At 36.5% G+C, this 21,042-nt stretch overlaps 1 protein-coding gene across 1 annotated transcript; it reads right to left on the reverse strand.

Annotated features, from left to right (window-relative positions):
* Nucleotides 1-1,569: 1,569 nt before the first annotated feature.
* LOC110448296 (docking protein 5-like) lies at nt 1,570-14,206 on the reverse strand. Its single transcript, XM_021494466.1, has 7 exons — nt 14,084-14,206; nt 10,523-10,688; nt 9,931-10,147; nt 8,709-8,786; nt 6,785-6,980; nt 5,350-5,462; nt 1,570-4,164 (listed from the first exon to the last, which is right to left on the reverse strand). The coding sequence occupies exons 2-6, from the start codon at nt 10,613-10,615 to the stop codon at nt 5,357-5,359; spliced, it is 690 nt and encodes a 229-aa protein (XP_021350141.1). The 5' UTR covers nt 10,616-10,688; nt 14,084-14,206; the 3' UTR covers nt 1,570-4,164; nt 5,350-5,356.
* Nucleotides 14,207-21,042: the final 6,836 nt, after the last annotated feature.

Below are 21,042 nucleotides of genomic sequence, written 5' to 3' on the forward strand. Positions count from 1 at the left end.
GTTTTTTAATACAATTGACCCCTGTGACCTTGAATATAATTGAAGGTCATTCATTTGAACAAACTTGGTAGCCCTTCACCCAAGCATGCTACTGGCCAAATATCATCTCCCTGGGCATTTTGGTTATTGAGAAGAAGATGTTTAAAGTTTTTGACATATTTGACCCCTGTGACCTTGAAAATAGGTGAAGGTCATTTATTTGAACAAACTTTGTAGCCCTTCATCCAAGTTTGCTTCTGGCCAAATATTGACACCCTAGGCCTTTCGGTTATTAAGAAGAAGTCGTTTAAAGTAAAATATTGACGCCGGACGACGGACGGACGACGGACGCCGCGCCACGGCATAAGCTCACTTGGCACTTCGTGCCAGGTGAGCTAAAAATCAAGAAAGGAATGAAATGTTCCGGAGATTGGAGTGTATTAAAATGTACATTGTATAAATTAATGTATGTCATGAGCAAGTGACTGCCGTTTTACATTTTACATCTTACAATGAAAATGAAAGTAAAATGTATAAAAATACATATCTTCAAATAACAAAAGGTTCATGGAATAAATTTCGGACAATCTGGATTCTTCGTTTTACAAGTTAGCAAAAAGAGCTAGAATAAGTTACTGAAATCTAATTAGGTGTTTGATATTATTTCAGTCTAGCTTTTTCACTGTACAAAATATAACATTTCAATTGAATACTTTAACAAAGCTGTTAACAAGACAATGTTTATATTTTAGCACTCAATGGTTGTGTAATTCTATTGGATCATAAACTAGCACACCTATAACAGATTACTTTCAAGAACCTTTTTTTTTTAGACAATGAAGCACTTCATAAATTTAAGCTCAACAATAAAGCATTTACGTGAAAGTGCAGAAATAAGACTTTCACTGTTATTAGTAAGTTTACAGTAATCTCAACTTCTCTAGTACCTAATTTCACAGATATTGAATTAAGTACAAATCTGTTACAAATCATAACTCACACCTGAGATATAAATTAAGATTCCAAAGTAAGCAGGACATTTGTAAAATTGTAAGTGTATAATTTTAAGCATTCATATTGTTTAATTGTCAGAAACTAAATGAAAAATAACCAGCATGTTTGTTATAATTACATTTTATGTACAGTATCCTGTTAAAATATACTTCCCATGTGTGAAATATTACATTTCTAAGAGCGATTTCAATGAGGGTAACTAAGATATTTGACCAGAATGAGGCTTTCCCTCGTTCTGCATACTCAAAAATCTAAATTCCTCTGATGGGGATTTCTATTTAGTATTAGTAATTTAATATTTCACACATACTTGCAGTTTTAACTTGTTGCATTCAAGTTGTGCTTCAATCTGTCATTGAAGTCTGACAATATGACAGTGTAAAATACTTATTGTATGCTGGAGCAAAAGCCCATGGCCGACACACATACAGCTGGACAGGACTTATCAGAACCGTCAGATGTACAGGTATCCATTTATAGAGTATAGAACATGAATTAATGTGTACAGGATATTGCAGAAAACTCATTGTGATCTATACACTACAGAAAACCAGGTTGATCAACAACTACAGTATATAATGTATATCGTCAGTTTATTGAAACAAATGGTCAAGATACAGCTAATTATGTACAGATATAGCAATGCGGGTGACATACAGACATGTCCGATCTTTACTTGAACATAGCTTGCTGATTGTATTATTCTAATTGTACAAAAGTACAAAAATAACAGAATATAAAAGTTGTGTCATGGCTAATCATTAATCATCTTCAGTCCCAGGTGAAAATCGCACTTTACACATTATAACTATGTAAATGGAAGTTCCATTTTCACCTGGCATTGAGGCATAATATGCTCATTAATTACACAAATTAAGATAATCCAAAACAATCAACAATTCTTAATCTCATGAACAAGTATGGTAAAAATAAAAACTGGTAATGTATTTAATCAAAGGAAGAAACAAAGAATGGTGGCTTCTTAATTTCATAATACAATATAATACTGTTTTCGCCATAGTTAGCGCCCAGGGCACTTCAAAAATTGGATGGGGGTGGGGGAGGGTTATTAGGATAATAAAATGTGAGTTATGATAGAAAAAGGTTTTGCAACATCAAGATCGATGGGCGAGTCTGGACTGAGGTCTGGGAGGGGGTCTATATAGTTTCAATTCCTTCTGAAAAGTGGGGGCTTCTTATGGGGGGAAAGCGTGTTAATTACAGCAAATACGGTACATACATGCATCTGATATTTGCATAAATATTTCTGTATCATTCTCTGATAAGAATTTGCCTTCAATGTTTAAAATCAATTATACACTAAAATACTGTGGAAATAAACCTGAACAAGAAATTGTTTAAAATACTTTCGTAATGACACAGAAATTAGAAGTAATTATTGGCAGGTGTCTCCTTTTCATTGATCAGACAAGATTATAACAAATTTTACCAATGGGATTTTAGTACTTGGTAGAAAATAATGAAAAAGGAAATATTATGAGTATACTGTGAATACTGACCCAGAAAGTGGGTTCAGATCAGTGGAGATCTATTACAGGAACATGATGTACATGTTCACCGAGTATTCACATAATATTGCAAGGTTATACATGTTGTGCCATATAGGGGCATAGCTATGTAAATCTATGTTAAATCACAACACATCTCAAATCTCATAAACAAGTAAACAACAACACATGATAATTATGCTCGTATTAATATTATACAGTATATGTTCAATACATGTAGAAAGGAAATATTGAGTTCGATGAAAAATAACACTGAAAATGTTTCCTGTTTAGGGTAGGATATTTCTCTGTCACACCTTCAAGGTAGGGGAAGATTCTATTAGTCTACCTACATGAAAACAGTGTGGTATATTGAAGAAATTAAAAAACTTGAGCACGACTATATAGATACATCAAGTTTTAGCATTAAATTATAACTTCTCTTCTCTCAAATTGCAGTTTGTTTGTTTGTGTTTTACGTCCTATTAACAGCTATGGTCATTTCAGGACGTGTCAGATTTTGTTGGTGAAGGAAAACCGGAGTTCCCAGAGAAAAACCACCGACCTACGGCCAGTATCTGGCGACTGCCTCACGTAGGCCTTGAACCCGCGACCCAGTGGTGGAGGGCTAGTGGTAGCAGAATGTCACTCGGCCACTGCTGCCCCTCAGATTGCAGCTTAAGATTGACATATTATTATCGTATATAATAGCACATATGTTGTCTAAGCACTGACACATTGTTGAAATTTCACAACGAAGCGAACATTTTGATTTTTGAGATCTTGTCACCTCAGATCAAATCACAGTATAGTGTAATTTATCGTATTCGTCTCTGGCAATATATCAATAAACATATAAAACATATCACTTATATAAGATTTAAAAGTTGGGAGCTCCAGCGTGCAAACCCCACTACACCAGTGGCTTGCATGTGTAGCTTTAATTCATGTGGACCAATGAGTTTTTCCTTTTTTATATTAAGAGAATTTCATGGATGTATAAAGAATGACACACCTATGAAAGCAAATGCAGCTTAACCCTTTCACCACTGTAGATGGACTCATCCAGATCAGTGCATGGTAGAGTCTACTAAAGTTACATAGGGATGAAAGGGTTAAAAGGACTTAAAAGGTTTTTGCAAAGGGTCGTCACAAAGTTAAACATGAATTTACTTATGTTCATCGCTTTTTCCTAAACAAACATTAATACTACGGTTCAAACTGCCTGGTCAAACTGCTTGCCCGGCAGATGCTGATGAACAAAAAAGGCCAAAATATCCATGGATGTATTCAGTGATCTTGCCTTTCCTCAATAAAATCACTTTTGTCAGGAACCAATATGGTGGTTGAGACATCATGGGTTCTCAAGGAAATTCTAAAATCCACTGAAGAATTTTCTGCAGATGTGACAATCTGATGTTGATCATAAGTAGATACTTTAAGTAATTAGTAAATGAAGTTGCCATATAGGTTTATGATGAAATATTGCATGAATATCCTAGTGGAAATAGGTGCCTACACACATAGATATATTATAAGTTGTAGCGCTGCACCACACGACCACATTGGTCCAATGTTAATTTGATGTGTAATATCGGCCACTCCAGCAGTTTGTTTTCGACAAAATTCAACAAAATTCTATGGCACTTTTGTAAAGTTCCACCTGTAATATGTAAACAGACATTGTTAAATTCAGTTTACGATTAATAAGGAGGTTTAGAGAGGATTGACATTAATTTTGCTAAATAGATCACTATCAAATTTAAATCTGAATTTAAAACTTCATGTGCTCTAACCTGAACAAGACTCTGCATCAGTGACATTTTCACTGATGTAAAACCACAAATCCAACAAGAAACAGATTGTCAGGGGATTACCATCTTTCAAACTCTCTACAGTTTTCCATTTGCACATTGAGCAATCACCCCCAAATATCACTTAAATTAAACCCAGTTAGGTAATATATAAATAATATACAGCATTTGATAAAGCGCCCTATCTAGCTAACATAAGCCACTCTAAAGCGCTTTACAGTACATAGATATACAATTAATACAATTAGCATATACATTTATCAATACAATCTGGAGGAATTTGCAGAAACTGCCTTATCAGGTGCTAACTACTAAGTTTTATGCCACCTGGGTAATTTGAAGCTCTACCGATATTTTGCTCAAGGGAAATTTCTCTCTAGCACAAAGCTAATATGCAACACCTAGATCACATAAATTTATAACTTGAATATAAATTAACCTGCCCAATTATAATATCTGTACATTACGAATTCCTTACTCATAATAACTTGATATGTTTCCCGTACTTTATTTATTTCACAACAATTATGAAATAAGTTATTACAACCTATATTAATGAATCTGTTGGTCCGGATGTTAGCTTGCTTGGGGTCTTAATGTGGGAGGAAACTGGAGTACCCGGAGAAAACCCACCAGATCGGGAAGGTGAACCCATACCTTTTCACGCCCTATCAGGGAATCAAACCAAGGCTGCCTTGGTGAAAGGCGATTGCGATATCCTCTGCACCTCCCATATATACTTATAGTCCCACTGATAATTTGAAATTATACATTTCATTAATACTGTCTCGTTTCACATGTATATAAATATAAGGCCAAAAATAGAAATACATTGTGTTTCTGTGAACCAGTCCATATCTGTATATTTTTTGCCGACCCTACGGTTTGTATTAACATTTTCAGTAAATTCAAATGTCCATTTTAACCTATAGATCGGTGAAAACTAAAATAAAACATTTTTTAATCTACCCTTTCTGTTTATTTTCTGGTACGTTAGGGGAGACAGTATTTTTTTCCCTCAATAATATACCCACCTGTATATCACGTATCCTCTCCATAGGCAACGGCTCGTTTGTGGAGATGTTCGTGGATCAGTTCTCCCTCCGTCGACGTCAGTAGATAGATACCTTCACCCGTGTCACATCGGCTACACAACACAACATCAATAATGTTATTACACCAAATACACAACCACCAAACTGTGATCTTATTACTCAATCATATGTATAGGGGATTGATGAATAGAAAGTAAATTTCCCTAACCCCTCGAATCCCTACCAGAGTGTGAGACACTATTTTAATATTCTACTCTGAGGAAGAGACACTGAATCCTCTACCCTGAGGGTGAGACACTAAATCCCCTACCCTGGGGGTGAGACACTAAATCCCCTACCCTGAGGGTGAGACACTAAATCCCTTACCCTGAGGGTGAGACACTAAATCCCCTACCCTGAGGGTGATACACTAAATCCCTTCCCCTGAGAGTGAGACACTAAATCCTCTACCCTGAGGGTGAGACACTAAATCCTCTACCCTGAGGGTGAGTCATTAAAACCTCTACCCTGAGGGTGAGACACTTAATCCCTTACCCTGAGGGTGAGACACTAAATCCCCTACCCTGAGGGTGAGACACTAAATCCATTACCCTGAGGGTGAGACTTTACCATACATTCATCTGGATGAGTCCACTATGATCTACAGTGGTGAAAGGGTTAAGATTATAAACACATGCAAGGGTAGAATTAGCATATCTCAAATATCTATAGTGATTGAGAACAGGGGATCTCAACCCTCACAGAAACAAAAAATAAGTTGCCAATCACTTTCATAGAGCCTCACATTGGGCAACTTCAAAATTTCCCCTCGGGTCAAAATCCCGCTATCTCCATCCTGAAGGGGGTGAATTCAGATTCTACTATATCTCTCACCGGGAAAAGTGTGAATACGCTTATTGTCTGCAGTAGGAGAATAATACAAGGAATTGTGTATCCTTCATCCGAAGAGGTGGGAAAGAACGGTAGCCATGCATCAATTGGTCATCTTCTGCACAAAACTCATATCATACAAAAAAGGCTGAGTTGGTTAACCTCAGGACTCATTAATGACCGAGAAATTATGTCTTTTGGGACAAAAAAACCCTCCATGTGAAACGTTATATAATTTATGTTCTGGCATCTTTCAAATCATTTATTCCCCTTAGTCCAGGGATGCTCCATACAACATTTTGTGAAATATACTTTCAGCTTTTAAAGCAAATGTTGACAGTTATAATTGAGCCCGCTTGGCCCTTTGGACCATGACAGGAATGTAGTTTCCTAAAGGCTGAAAGATGTTAATCCAGTTGAAGTGTTTATAATCTTTTAATTATACTGTGTAAGTTTACTCACCAGGCTTGATTAAGACTTTCAGGTTCTTGTTGTTGTAGCCATAAAATTATTTATAAACATTTGTTTGTTGTGTAAATTTTACCTGCCAGCCTCGATGAAGAGTCTTTTGTTCTTGCGGTTGTAACCATAGCGACGTATGTGGTTGATTGGCCACACCACAATTTTGGAGGCCTTCCTCTCGTCTTCAAACAGCGTCACATCTGTCGCTGAGATTTCCATCACACACTCGCCCTGGAAGCTGAGCGAGGAACTCGGCATCAGGTATGTGCGGAATATTCCTGTTGGCGGAGAAAAGTCCATGTCTAGAGAATACAGTTTACTGATCCATCGATCAATATTGACAGTAGGTTAAGTGTTTAAAAAAAATAAAAAAATTACCACGATTATAAAACAAGTTATTTCAACTTATATTAATCACTCTTGTTGGCCCGCATGTTAGTGTGCCGGGGATCTTCTTGTGGGAGGAAATTAAGTGTTTTGATTACAGATTTGTATAGAATTGGCTCTATTGATTTTGAATAAAATTTACATTCATGTTACGATCGAAAACAACATGTCATATGATATATCTGCAACCCCTGAAATATTGGTTTATTCCTTAATGGGGCACTATTGTCCAGAACTGAAAGCTTGATGTATAATGCTTTCACCCCTATGTAACTTTAGTAAACTCTACCTTGCATTGATCTGGTTGAATCCATTTTGGTCTACAGTGGTGAAAGGGTTAAAAACAGTTCATTTGTAAATTTCCTTAAAAGTAATAATTTGTAACTCAAGATCTGGTCCAATAGATATATCCTTTTCATTAAAACAGTCTGAGTTGTTCCATGTTCCGAAGTATATAGATATATTGGTCCTGAAAATTAAGTGGATGGGGAGATACTAGGGTGACATCTACATGTTGCTGAAGCGAGGAATAGAGAATCCTGGAATATGTCATAGTAACACTGAAGGCACATGGTGAGCTATTTTAAAAAATAGATAAAAAGGGCCAGGTACTGAGTTAAAAACCTGACCAATCACTTTGCTGACTGCTGTCCTTTGAACATTACACTAACAGAGTGGCAAGACCCAACCTTCAAAGCCAGTCAATTTTACAATTATCCTACCCCAGAATTCTTTTGATGTACTTCAAAGGATCAAAATAATCTACATGTATCGCTCACAAGGTGACACTTACTGAGCCTTCAATTTTGCTTTGACGTATATTCCAGGGGTGTAGAGAGCGTTAGTGGATATATAACCCCTGGAGTACAGAGGGTACATTAACTCAGGTGTCCTCCCCTAAAATTGTACAAACCTTTGTGTTCTGTAGCACATTCTGAGCCTCTTGATATCTAACAGACCTGTTTTTCTCTCTATTTTTTTTCTTTGACTTAAATATTGTGTATTGTTCTTTACCAAACAAGTAAAAGATTATTTGAACTTTGACCTCAATTTGTCACCTATAGGTGGTCGAATGGCGCAGTGGCTAGCGCACTCGCCTTTCACCAACCGGAAAAGAAAAAGTATTGGGTCACCTGCCCGACCATGTAGGTTTTCTCAGGTAGGGTACTCTCAGGTTTTCTCCCACATAAAGACTCCCTGCGCATTTCCATCCCGGCCAACAAGAATGATTACCAGGTAATATATATATTGAAAAAAGTTGTTTCATAATTGTTGTAAAATAAATAAAGATTATAATAAGAAAACAAAATATTTGTGACCTATATTTTGAGAGGGATCTGGTAAACAATATTTTTTTTAGAAAATGTCTGTAAGACATAAATGCCCCCGCTCATGGATGGGACGGGACAGGATGGGACAGGACGGGACGGAACTCCACGGACATTGGCAACACTATATGCCCCCCCCCCCCCCCATTTTATGGCGGGGGCATAATAAATCAAATTATACTAACAGATACTTGTTAATGCCACAGAAAAGGAAATGTTCACAAATGGCTTTATTATCCTAATCATTTTCATTTCTTTGGTTAGATTTGAAACAATATAGAACTAAATTACCTGTCGGCATTGAATCTCTCCGTCTGGCCGATGCATGCAGGTTTTGTAATAGGTGCAACCATGATTTTGCTTCTTCATCTTTTTGAAACATAGAAACAAACAATTAGAGATGGTTTAAAATTTAACAATCAGAAATAAAAGACAGAAACAAACAAGCAAATTCGTGGAATTTCATATCCCCCGCCTGCAGGACATATTGTAGGTTTACATTATTGAGGTTAGGTTTAAACATGCGAGTATCGTGCTATTGAGACATAATGTATAGCTTGAAATTCGAAGAAGAAGAAATCCTTATACAGAAGTAAGACTTTTTATTGAACATGTAGGTATATATAATGACGTTTTTCATGATTCAAGGGGCCATAACTCTGCCAAATAAAGTCCGCTGAAAGAGGTCATCGAACTTGGCCGAGCCCTTAAGGCATTTAACCCTGTTACCAAGTTTGAAGAAAATCAGTTAACATTTGTTGCAGTTATTGGACGGAAGCATGACAGAAAGACAGACAGACGGACACACCCAAATTAATAACAAGAGTACCGCAGGGCGGAACAATATACGCCCGTCGAATGCCATATAGTATTATATACTTTCTTCCATTGAAATAAGATCTGCATCATTCTAAGAGTGGTTAGCTGACATGCTAAAAAAAATGTAGGAGAAAATCTCCGGACAAAAATCAAATACTGAAATAAATAAAGGGCAATAACTTTTGCAATTTTTTTTTAATCAAAATTCTTTTCAAGGAAACACAACAACATATCATGACTATTTAGCCTACTAAGTTTCAAATGAAATCTGTCAAAAAATGTAGGAGGAGATCTCCGGACAAAAAATCAAATACTGAAATGAACAAAGGGCAATAACTATTGGAAAAATTGTTGAATCAAAATTCTTTTAAGGGAGACACAACTTCATATCATGATTATAATTTATGTATACCAAGTTTAAAAGAGATCGGTCGAAAAATGTAGGAGGAGAGTGCCGGACAAACAAAAGTTTACGCCAGACGGATGGACGGACAACTGCATACCATAATACTTCCGTCAAATTTGACTGGCGTATAAAAAGTATAGCTAGCACCACGGAATTAGATTAAGTTATCTAAGTCCGTGCTAGCACATTTGAACTGAGTATACTGAGTATATATACCCAGCACGACGTTGTCATGGCCATCTTAATACCAATAAAAATATCAAGTGTTAGCAAACATAATAAAATCACCTGTTTCACAATTGAACTGTTTGGAGGAGTGGTTATTCATCTGTAGTACTATACCAATGGCCCCGTCTCCCATCCTTACAATGTTGTTGATCTCGCTGAGGCTAGTCACGGACAAAGGTTCATCATGACGAGCCGTCCATTCACTTGCGTACTTGATAAGACGTGTGGAGCCCTTACTTGAGGCCTTAAACAATGCCAGCCAACGCCTCTTCTTAGACTGAAAAAACATTTTACAACAGTATGTATATATCACTTTCACATTGATTTATAGACCCCAAAATCAATACTGTTCCTTCATTTCAAGCTCCAAGCAAGAAAGATGCTCTACCAATTATGCCATCGTCGGAAGCCCCTGTTCGATTGTACTAGCCTTTAATTTTGCAGGTTTTACACAAAGTATCGCACACATGACTTTCTTTACTTTGAAGTACAAAATCTTTGATGCATAGACGTCAGATTCACAGGCAAAGTTTGAACTTTCGACTGAAACTTTTTAGACAGATTTGAAATAGATTACAAACACAACTTAATACCTATAATATATAATATGCAAGAGTTCCTGGTACCTATACTGATGTCACCTCCATCTTACCCCAAACATCTTTGTGCTCTTCATTTCAACATATCCCTGTTTGATCACGGCTGTTGAATTCACTCCTAAATTGGCCGTCTCTTGGTCAGCCATGATGATTGCCCCTTGTCAGCTAATTATGGATCATGTATGTGTGTGTTCTGGTCACTATATATATGATCTGGACCTACAATTATGGGAACAATCGATTTAATTTAACAAACATTTACAAATATTTATAAAAAAAACAATCAACTTTACTGTATTCATGCTTTCTTTCTCAACATCATCATATTATATGAAAGCTACATATCATATTTATCCAGCAATACGCCCATGTCTGGTAATAAGCCCACCCAAATCTTAACTGCAGTTTTGTAGAAATGCAAACAAATGAAATTTCATTGCCCTCCTATATTATAAGCCTACCCCTATTTGGAGGGAGAGACTAAATGTGTTTATTTCCTGGCTGTATTTGAGGATTCAGGTTACATATACCATATTACAATCCCTGAGGCATGTCATAATATAGATATTTATGTATATAAGACCTGCATATCATGTTGAAATTTAATAAGAATATCCTATGAGATTGTTATTGATAGAAGTAGATAATGTATGTATACAATTACATCTTTAAGAAATACACCTGTATTCTGATTGTGTAATATCAATGTGCATTAACAAAAGGTAGATAAAACTGTCCAGGTAAACAAAATCCACGGTCTATCTATAGTGTCAGGTGACAAGCTCTGCCACAGCATGTTGTCTGAAGAGTAGAAATACACATACTTACCACACAATTTATTGATTTAATGCGTAATAAACAAACACCTATAATAAGATGAGTTGAAGTGCATTAACCACTATTTCAAATTTTGTTTAGAACAATTTCTACGACTTCAGTTTTCCTTTAAGAACCTTTTTATTACTATGAACATCGATAATTACAAGAGCATGTATACGTAATCGTCAATGATATCCACATGTTCATTAACGTTTTCACCACTGTAGACCATAATGGACTCATCCAGATGAACGCATGGGAGAGTCTACTAAAGTTGCATAGGGGTGAAAGGTTTAATCATGAGCTTGTTTTGAAAAATTACCTCAAATATATATAACTAATGATAATATGGGAAAAGGCGCAGCACATGCATATTAGGTGACCTATATTAGTGACATGTTTGAGCATACACTCTGTGACAGCTTTCCTGTGCATTGAATGGGTTGATACTAGTGACACATATGTGTACTTTGTCAAACTGACCTAGTAAATACATGTCCCTATGACTTCTTTTGGACATTAACTCATTCACCCCTGAAATTTCATAATGAACTATTCCAACCTTTGAATTGGAAGAGTTCAAATGTGTCTTCAGGGGTGAATGAGTTAATATCAAAAACACATCCATCACTTTGACCGATATAATTAAACTACAGTCAATGGTTCCTTAAAATGGATACTTGATATCAACAGAGAACCACAACAAGTATGTAATCATATACTGGGTAGGTGCATTATTTTTACAGATGTTCAGAGGTCCTGGGTTCGAATCCTGGTCACAGCACCACTGAGATAAAACGAATCGGTGCTAAGCAAGGATTTCAACACAGGACCTGCAAACTATAGATTGATTCTCTCATCCACAGAGTTTAACCAGGGGCCTGTTCGTCTATGCGAAACAATTGGTTTGCCCGTCTTGTAAAATGTAACTTTTTCGGGTATAAATCCTGGCAGACCTGCAAATGTTTATGCAGGCCTTGCAAGGCTTTGTCAAGGCTTGCTGAAAGCAGCATCAAATTACTTAAGATCCGACCTTATTTAATAAACAAACAACTTTGGTCCAACCGGTTCAACCGTTAAAAAGAAAACGGCCCTCTTAACCGCTAATAGCCTTGCCCACAGGGACCTGGAAATTTATTACAGCTATATTTGAACCTGAACAAAGGTGTTCAAAGTAAGTTTACACACATAAGGGGTTAATATCAACTTTTGGTATAAATGCTGACCCCAATAATGATATACCAGGGCATTTTTACCAAAATATTGCTGTAACAAATTCTCAGGTCCCTGTTGCATTGCCCAGTCGCCTTACAAACGTACCTTCTTGCTACCGACAAACTACTACTAGTCAAAACAAATGATCTGAATAATGTATCTCTGAAACAGTACACACATCTATGGTATGCCATTGATAAAATTGTAAATGATATACTTATTCATATACTTCTAAACAACTTGCAGAGCAAATTGTTGAAAGATTTGTTAGCTTTAAAACAGTCAAATAATCTAAATATTTATCATATGATGAGCAATATTGTTTCATTGGTTAAATATGATTAACAGTGTGCATGTTTTGAACAAAAAAATAAATAAATGATGAGATTTTTGTCATTTCTTTCAACGTAAACTAAAGTTATCACAGTTATTACAAGAGATCCCAGAGGGATCTTGGCGCCCACCTTTGTACCATCTTCATTAGTTCTTTGTCAGTTCGATCTTTTCTCTTCTTTCCTCTAATCTGTTTGATCGAGTCATGTTAACAGTAAATGCACCTTGAGGTAACTTTTGATCTAAACTTAATACTGATGTGTATGAAAGCCAACCTTCAAAGTGAGTTTGTCATTTCACATATTTACTAGTACAGTACTTAATGTGAAAGAAATAGAATCGATCATTGCAATATGAGAAAGATCTGTTTAGTTCTTCTTTTAATCCATTTTGTTTTTATGATCAGTCTCAAAATATAACATACACAACGAGGGATCAAGGGGAACCTACATTTAAAATTTGAGAAAGATCCCTCCCGTACTTCCCGAGAAATAGCGATAACAAACTTTCACTATCAAAATCCAAGATGGCTGCCTGTCGGCCATGTTGTTTATCCGATCAGTCTCAAAAGTTGCCCTGCACAGCTAAGGACCAAGGGGAACCTACATATAAAATTTGAGAAAGATCCCTCTGGTACTTCTTGAGAAATAGCGATAACAAACTTTCAATATCAAAATCCAAGATGGCTGCCTGTCGGCCATGTTGTTTATCCGATCAGTCTCAAAAGTTGCCCTGCATAGCTAAGGACCAAGGGGAACCTACATATAAAATTTGAGAAAGATCCCTCTAGTACTTCTTGAGAAATACTGATGTGGGCTAAAAATCTAACCAGGCTTAGAACAAGCGGTATATATATATATATATATGCAGCAAGAATTAACCGAAACACGCATGCTGGCCTACCTGTTAAACCTACAGGGGCCTGATAATTTGTTAAAACATGTAAAATTACTCTGAACACCTTAGCTTAGGTCCAAATATAGCTGTAACAAATTATCAGGTCCCTGTGATGGTTCAAGCTAACTACCAGCTTTCTTTTTACCTGTGTCGCAATACCCCCGGGTCATCGACTAACTGACATTTTAGTGAAATTTGTACTGACACCACGCACTGTCCTAGCTATACAACATATATATATATGTACAGAAAATGCAATCGACGAATACCATCCAAACGCGAGTTTGTAAACAGTTTAGGCCGACGATGACCCGACAGATAAGTAATTAAAGTGTCAAATCAATGCTTACCTGGCACATAACCGAGGCCGATAACGTCTAGTTGCCTATACAGTTAGCAATCTCCTTCCGGTAACATCTCCATGTTTGTGTTATGGTCATAGACAGCACCTTATAGCGAAGGTGTGTACACAGGTATGTCTTAATACAGGTAGCAACTATAGTCCGTTTCAGTTTTTAACTTAGTTTAAACAGTATTTTATTCGATATATGGCAGTGACAAAATAATACAAAATCAACAAAGAGGATTCGAAAACAAGTACAAGTACTTATATTAATTCGTCTCCTTAGTTTTTAACTTCATTGGCGTTGAAGATGAAATAGGACTGTACGCAAGGAGCAGCTATGTCGATTGGCTACCGATCTCTCCAAAGCCATGCCCTAAACGATTCGTATATATCACGGACTTTGATAACTTTAATCTTATTCCGTGTATATATATGATTCATTTAACTTTTTTCAATGAAACTTTACACGAATAATATAGATGCTTTCTTGGAAGTCTTGAATAACTTCCCGTAACGTTGCAGATTAGCATTTATTTTCAGCTTTAATCAGAATTGTAGGTTCCAATTTCTTTAGTATAAGAATTACAGCATCGCATTAAAATATGTTTGTCAGATATTATAGATATCTAGTCCTTATCGGGAAAAAAGTTGTATTTTGTTTCTAACGAGTTGAAAAACGGTCTCAAAATTAAACATTTTACCTTTTGTCGAAGGGACAAGACCGTCGGGTGAAATGTATTTGTCTTAAAACGGCGATTTAATGCTTATTCGATGTCAGATGAAAAAGCTGCATTGCTTATAAACATCTAGTATGCACAACAAAAATTCCCTCTATTTTTTTTATCTCAAAATGATCGCGCATCACGTAATTTTGTCTACTTGTAAATTAGACTAAGACCCTTTGACCGATAGAAGTCTGGTGTCTGGGCCAGAGGAAACTCGGGTTACTTAATCGTCCCACTGCACACCGGGTTGTTCGTATAAACGGTAGCACAGGTGGGCTGTGACAGAGGTACATGAGCCTTTTTTACAGCTACATTTGGACCTAAACTAAGGTGTTCAGAGTCATTATAGATGTTTTAGGGTTTTAAACCGACTCTCGATAAAAAATGAAATCCCCGTACAAAAGCTATGCAAACAATTAATTCACCGTCTGATGACGACGGTCTGAAATAGACTTTTTCGGAGTAACATTTGAGCCAAGGGTCATAATATTGGGCAAGTAGCATACCGGAGTTAAACAAGTTTGTTTAAATGAATGATGACCTTAATCGTCTTTCAAGGTCACAGGGGTCAAATTCGATTAAAATAACTTTTAACAACTTCTTAATATGATAAACCAAGTTAGAATATAGCATGCATGGTGTATATGACGACTCATTCAATGTCACAGAGGTCAAATGTATTAAAACCTTCAAACAGCTTCTGCTAGACGTTTTTAAGGCTTAGAGAAGTATTAAGTGAACAATTATTGGTCTGCAGTTTGCTGGGATGATATCCAGTCACGTTTGTTCAACTAATGACCTTCAGGTTTCAGGCAGGTGAGAAAAAAACTGTGTTATTAGAATTGACTTAAAAAAAAGGTTTCCTTCTGTGTCTGCCAGAAGTACTGTCCAGATGTTGCAAGATTCATGTTAATTTTGACTTTCAGAATAAGTTAAGGACAGGTGACAGGAACTATAGTATGTGGTTTCCCCTACAGGTGTTACAGTGGTGATGGTTTCCCCTACAGGTGTTACAATGGTGATGGTTTCCCCTACAGGTGTCACCATGGAGACAGTTTCCCCTACAGGTGTTACAATGGTAATGGTCTCCCCTACATGTGCTACCATGGTGATGGTTTCCCCTACAGGTGTCACCATGGAGATAGTTTCCCCTACAAGTGTCACCATGGAGATAGTTTCCCCTACAGGTGTTACAATGGTAATAGTTTCCCCTACAGGTGTCACCATGGTGATGGTTTCCCCTACAGGTGTTACAATGGAAATAGTTTCCCCTACAGGTGTCACCATGGAGATAGTTTCCCCTACAAGTGTCACTATGGAGATAGTTTCCCCTACAGGTGTTACAATGGTAATGGTTTCCCCTACATGTGCTACCATGGTGATGGTTTCCCCTTCAGGTGTCACCATGGTGATGGTTTCCCCACAGGTGTCACCATGGTGATGATTTCTGTTCCCCAAAAGGTGTTACAATGGTGATGGTTTCCCCTACAGGTGTTACAATGGTAATAGTTTCCCCTACAAGTGTTACCATGGTGATGGTTTCCCCTACATGTGCTACCATGGTGATGGTTTCTGTTCCCCAACAGGTGTTACAATGGTGATGATTTCCCCTACAGGAAAACCATGGTGATGGTTTCCCCTACAGGTGTCACCATGGTTATGGTTTCACCAACAGGTGTTACAATGGTGATGGTTTCCCCTACAGGTGTTACAATGGTGATGGTTTCCCCTACAGGTGTTACCATGGTGATGGTTTCCCCTAAAGGTGTCACCATGGTGATGGTTTCTATTCCCCAACAGGTGTTACAATGGTGATGATTTCCCCTACAGGAACACCATGGTGATGGTTTCCCCTACAGGTGTCACCATGGTTATGGTTTCACCTACAGGTGTTACAATGGTGATGGTTTGCCCTACATGTGTCACCATGGTGATGGTTTGCCCTACATGTGTTACCATGGTGATGGTTTCCCCTACAGGTGTTACCAAGGTGATGAATTGCCCTACATGTGTTACTATGGTGATGGTTTCTCCTACAGGTGTTACCAAGGTGATGGTTTCCCCTTTAGGTGTCACCATGGTGATGGTTTCCCCTACAGGTGTCACCACGGTGATGGGTTCCCCTACATGTGCTACCATGGTGATGGTTTCTCCTTTAGGTGTCACCATGGTGATAGTTTCCCCTACAGGTGTCACCATGGTGATGGGTTGCCTTACAGGTGTTACCAAGGTGATGGTTTGCCTTACAGGTGTTACCATGGTGATGTTTTACCCTACAGGTGTTACCAAGGGAATGGTTTGTCCTACAGGTGTTACCAAGGTGATGGTTTCCCCTACAGCTGTCACCACGGTGATGGGTTCCCCTACATGTGCTACCATGGTGATGGTTTCCCCTTTAGGTGTCACCATGGTGATGGTTTCCCCTACAGGTGTCACCATGGTGATGGTTTGCCCTACATGTGTCACCATGGTGATGGTTTCCCCACAGGTGTCACCATGGTGATGGTTTCCCCACAGGTGTCACCATGGTGATGATTTCTGTTCCCCAACAGGTGTTACAATGGTGATGGTTTCCCCTACAGGTATTACCATGGTGATGGTTTCCCCTACAAGTGTTACCAAGGTGATGGTTTCCCATACATGTGCTACCATGGTGATGGTTTCCCCTTTAGGTGTGCCTGCAGGAATGAAAGCCTCTGCATATGACAAACCAACAATTCCTTTCTACAAGTGAACACTGGTATGACAATGTTTCAGCATGTCAAATATTTATTTTCAAAAATTGAAGAGTGTTTCAGTTAATACCCTTCAAAATGGCCAATTTTCAACCAAATAGCACACAGCAGACGATATTCATACATTTTATTGTGAAAATGCGGGTTTATGTCTCTCTTTGTAATGCCATATTTCCTAAACCAGTTGCCGAATGAATTTGAAATTTTATATTCACCTATTTCAGTTATTCCTGATCAAGAATATAACAAGAAATTGGTGATCTCTGATGAGGCCTGAAATGACCCTTAACACCCCTAGTCCTTTATGGTGCTGGGAGAGAACTGATGTTGGTGATAGATTGCTCCAGGAGACTTATATGATGAGCCATTCTCTTGAGGCAGTGGAACATTTCACTGATAAGTCAATGCATTTGAGAGCATGAAATTATTTGACCAGAAAATACCAAACATACAAAGCGATAAGTCATTTCACCGAAAATTCCATACATATTAATAGCCTGTCAATTCACTCTGAAGTTCATACAAGACATTTCACTTGATAGATATATGGACAAGGCAATGAGGCATTTCACTGAATTCCTATATTGGAGGCAAGCATACAAGGTAAAGAGTCATTTCACTGGAAAGTCCATACTACCTGGTAAGTAAATGAGAGGCAACATTTCACTGGAAGAGAACTGCAAATCAGTAAATTTTTGAGGATATATATTTTCGCATTGTTCTTCCAACAACATATTTGTGTTTTTTTTTTAAATTCACTGAAAGAACAATGACCAAAAACATGATCCATGTTCATAATTGAATCAATAATCTTCCCTCGCAATTGAAGCAAAAATCAATACATGTATCTCGTTACTGTTGAGTACAGGGGCCTGTTTGTTTATGCAGAACAAAAGGTTTGTCAGTTTTTAAATGCAATAATTTCGGGTATAAATCCAGACGTACCTGCCAATGTTTATGCAGGCCTTGCAAGGCTTTGTCAAGACTCGCCTGAAAGCAAGTTCAGATTACTAGTTCCGACCTTATTTAATTAACAAACAACTGTGGTCCGACTGGTTCAACTGTTTAAATGAAAACGGCCCAGGTAATTTACTGTAATATATACATATATGTCAGGATTGCCTAGTCATGACTTGAGCACTTCACAGATGTTTTGACATACAATTTCATGCTGTCTTTGTAGTTTGCAGACAGAAACACCACACAATACTTATGTTTGTACATTTTAATGATAATCCTTTTTGGTTGTCAGATCCAGGCTAAGGAGAGCAACAATATGATCAAGTAAACATATACTTATATCAGTGTAAAATGCCATTAAAACCCAGGTGTAACTTGTAGTGTAAACACAGAAAGTGTAGTGTAAACCCTGTTATTTACACTTATTCTGCTGCTTGTAACACACCTCACAGGTGTAACTTGTAGTGTAAATCCTGTTACACTAACCCTGCCACACCCTTTACATGTGTAACTTGTAGTGTAAATTCTGTTACACTAACCCTGCTACACCTCACATGTGTACAACTTGTAGTGTAAATTCTGTTACACTAACCTTAGCTTGCTACAAACCTCACACGTGTTATTTGAATATAATCATTTTAACGTATTTTAATTTCTTACTTTTTTTCCCAAGACAATATTTGTGAGTTTTTAATTCCACACACAACACTGTTAACATTTACCAAAATAACTAGCTCTATATCAGAAGGGAAACACATTTTACATTATTTCATGAGATGAGTACAGCAGAAATAAAACCTTCCCCTAATACATAATCACTATACAGTTAGCCAGCAGACATATGTGTAACATTACTGACATGGTTAAGTATAATATTACTACACACAGGTATAATTACTGTGCCTGATTTGTGCCATTTTTTTTTCTTTTTTTTTTCAACCTAAAAAGTAAATGTTATAACTGTTAATTCTCGTTTCCATCTTTTCTTTTCAAGGCGAAAGGACAAAAGGACAATTTTTTAGGTTTTCCTTATTTTTGTCTTTTCACCCTGTTAAGAGGAAAAGAACAAAAATATACAAATCAGACACTGTATATAACATTGACTCGAAACATGTGCCATGTTATACCAGTATTATGTAATATTGATGTTTTATGTTAATATTGACACTTTTTATTTGACAAGTTATGGTGACACTTTCTATTTGACAAGTAATATTGACACGTGTGTGTAATATTGAAAATCCATGTGTTACTTGACAGGGGTCATGGTAATTATAAGTGTTCTGTAAACATAGTGTAAAAGATAAAATATTTTAGATATATTCTGCTACATATATCATCGTAATTGTCACGTACAGTAAACAATTCTGCGACATATATCATCGTAATTGTAACAGTAAACACAGAGTAAAATTTGCCAAGTAGAACATAAGTATTTAGTACATAACATTATATACATACGAAATCAGCCATAAAACATGTATAATCATAAAACAAGATCAGATATATATATTATATCTGGGTTCATACAAAACAAACTTAGGCATTGCCATTCCCTGGGATAAACAAAAAATAAAAACACATTGATGCTGTGAGAAAGGTATTCTTGTACAGCTATATTATTCACAAAGGATGAAAACAACACTAACTTATAGGTACTGAATTCCATCTTGTTTACATTAATACTAATGCTATTTTACACCAGATAACTTCTAGTGGACCTCATACAAAAGACTTTTAAATTAAGGATTTCCTAAAAAAAAGAAAACAATCATAAATCAAGGTTTTGTGTAAAATACAAATATAATGCTTTATAAGCAGCAAGACAGCATCAAGCAAAATTGAGATTGAGACAAAAGATATTGACCTGATTTCATTGACAAATTTGCTTTCATACCATAAATTACTCAGGTATGCAATATTCATACCACTTTTTATAAAAAGAATCGTGAATTTTTATGCACTCTTCAATGCGACATGATTATAATCATTTATATTCTTCTCTATAATATGAATATGTTACCATATTTTCCCTCATAATATAAAAAATAGTCAAGAGCGTGAAAACTCAGCGAATACAATTTTTGATTACTCATGAAATATTTCATCAATGTTTTTATGCACTCGTTAAGTTTTGTTTTTATTCCAAATTGGTAAATTGTATAGAAAAACTTTTTTATTTCTTCTATTACAAATATATATATATATATATATATATATTAAAATTTGGTTTGAACTAACTAAAGGAAAATAATTCAACAATTCTTAAACATCTGATTTATTAATTAATTGTTTTCTGACTGACATTTCTATATTTTTTTGAATATATTTCATTAAACATTTTTCTGAAAATTGCATGGAGTTACCTCCCTTGCATCGCTTATTCTGTTGGATTTTTTTAATTGAACAACATATTTGGGTATCTTATTTTTCTATAAATATCTCATTTAGGGATTGGTTCAAGTAAATTCAAGTACATGGAGCACTTTTTGATAGGTAGCACATTAAAGACATGCACACTTTAACATGAATTATTATTATTA

This window comes from Mizuhopecten yessoensis, unplaced genomic scaffold (assembly GCF_002113885.1).
Source record: "Mizuhopecten yessoensis strain PY_sf001 unplaced genomic scaffold, ASM211388v2 scaffold419, whole genome shotgun sequence".
Classification (NCBI taxonomy): Eukaryota; Metazoa; Mollusca; class Bivalvia; order Pectinida; family Pectinidae; genus Mizuhopecten; species Mizuhopecten yessoensis.

What these genes read in the sequence shown, in the direction of transcription:
- LOC110448296 (XM_021494466.1), bottom strand. Translation starts at nt 10,615, where the DNA reads ATGGCTGACCAAGAGACGGCCAATTTAGGAGTGAATTCAACAGCCGTG. An exon ending in AGAGCACAAAGATGTTTGGG is followed by an intron (nt 10,148 to 10,522) that starts GTAAGATGGAGG and finishes ATGTTTTTTCAG; the next exon opens with TCTAAGAAGAGGCGTTGGCT. An exon ending in GAGAGATTCAATGCCGACAG is followed by an intron (nt 6,981 to 8,708) that starts GTAATTTAGTTC and finishes CTCCGCCAACAG; the next exon opens with GAATATTCCGCACATACCTG.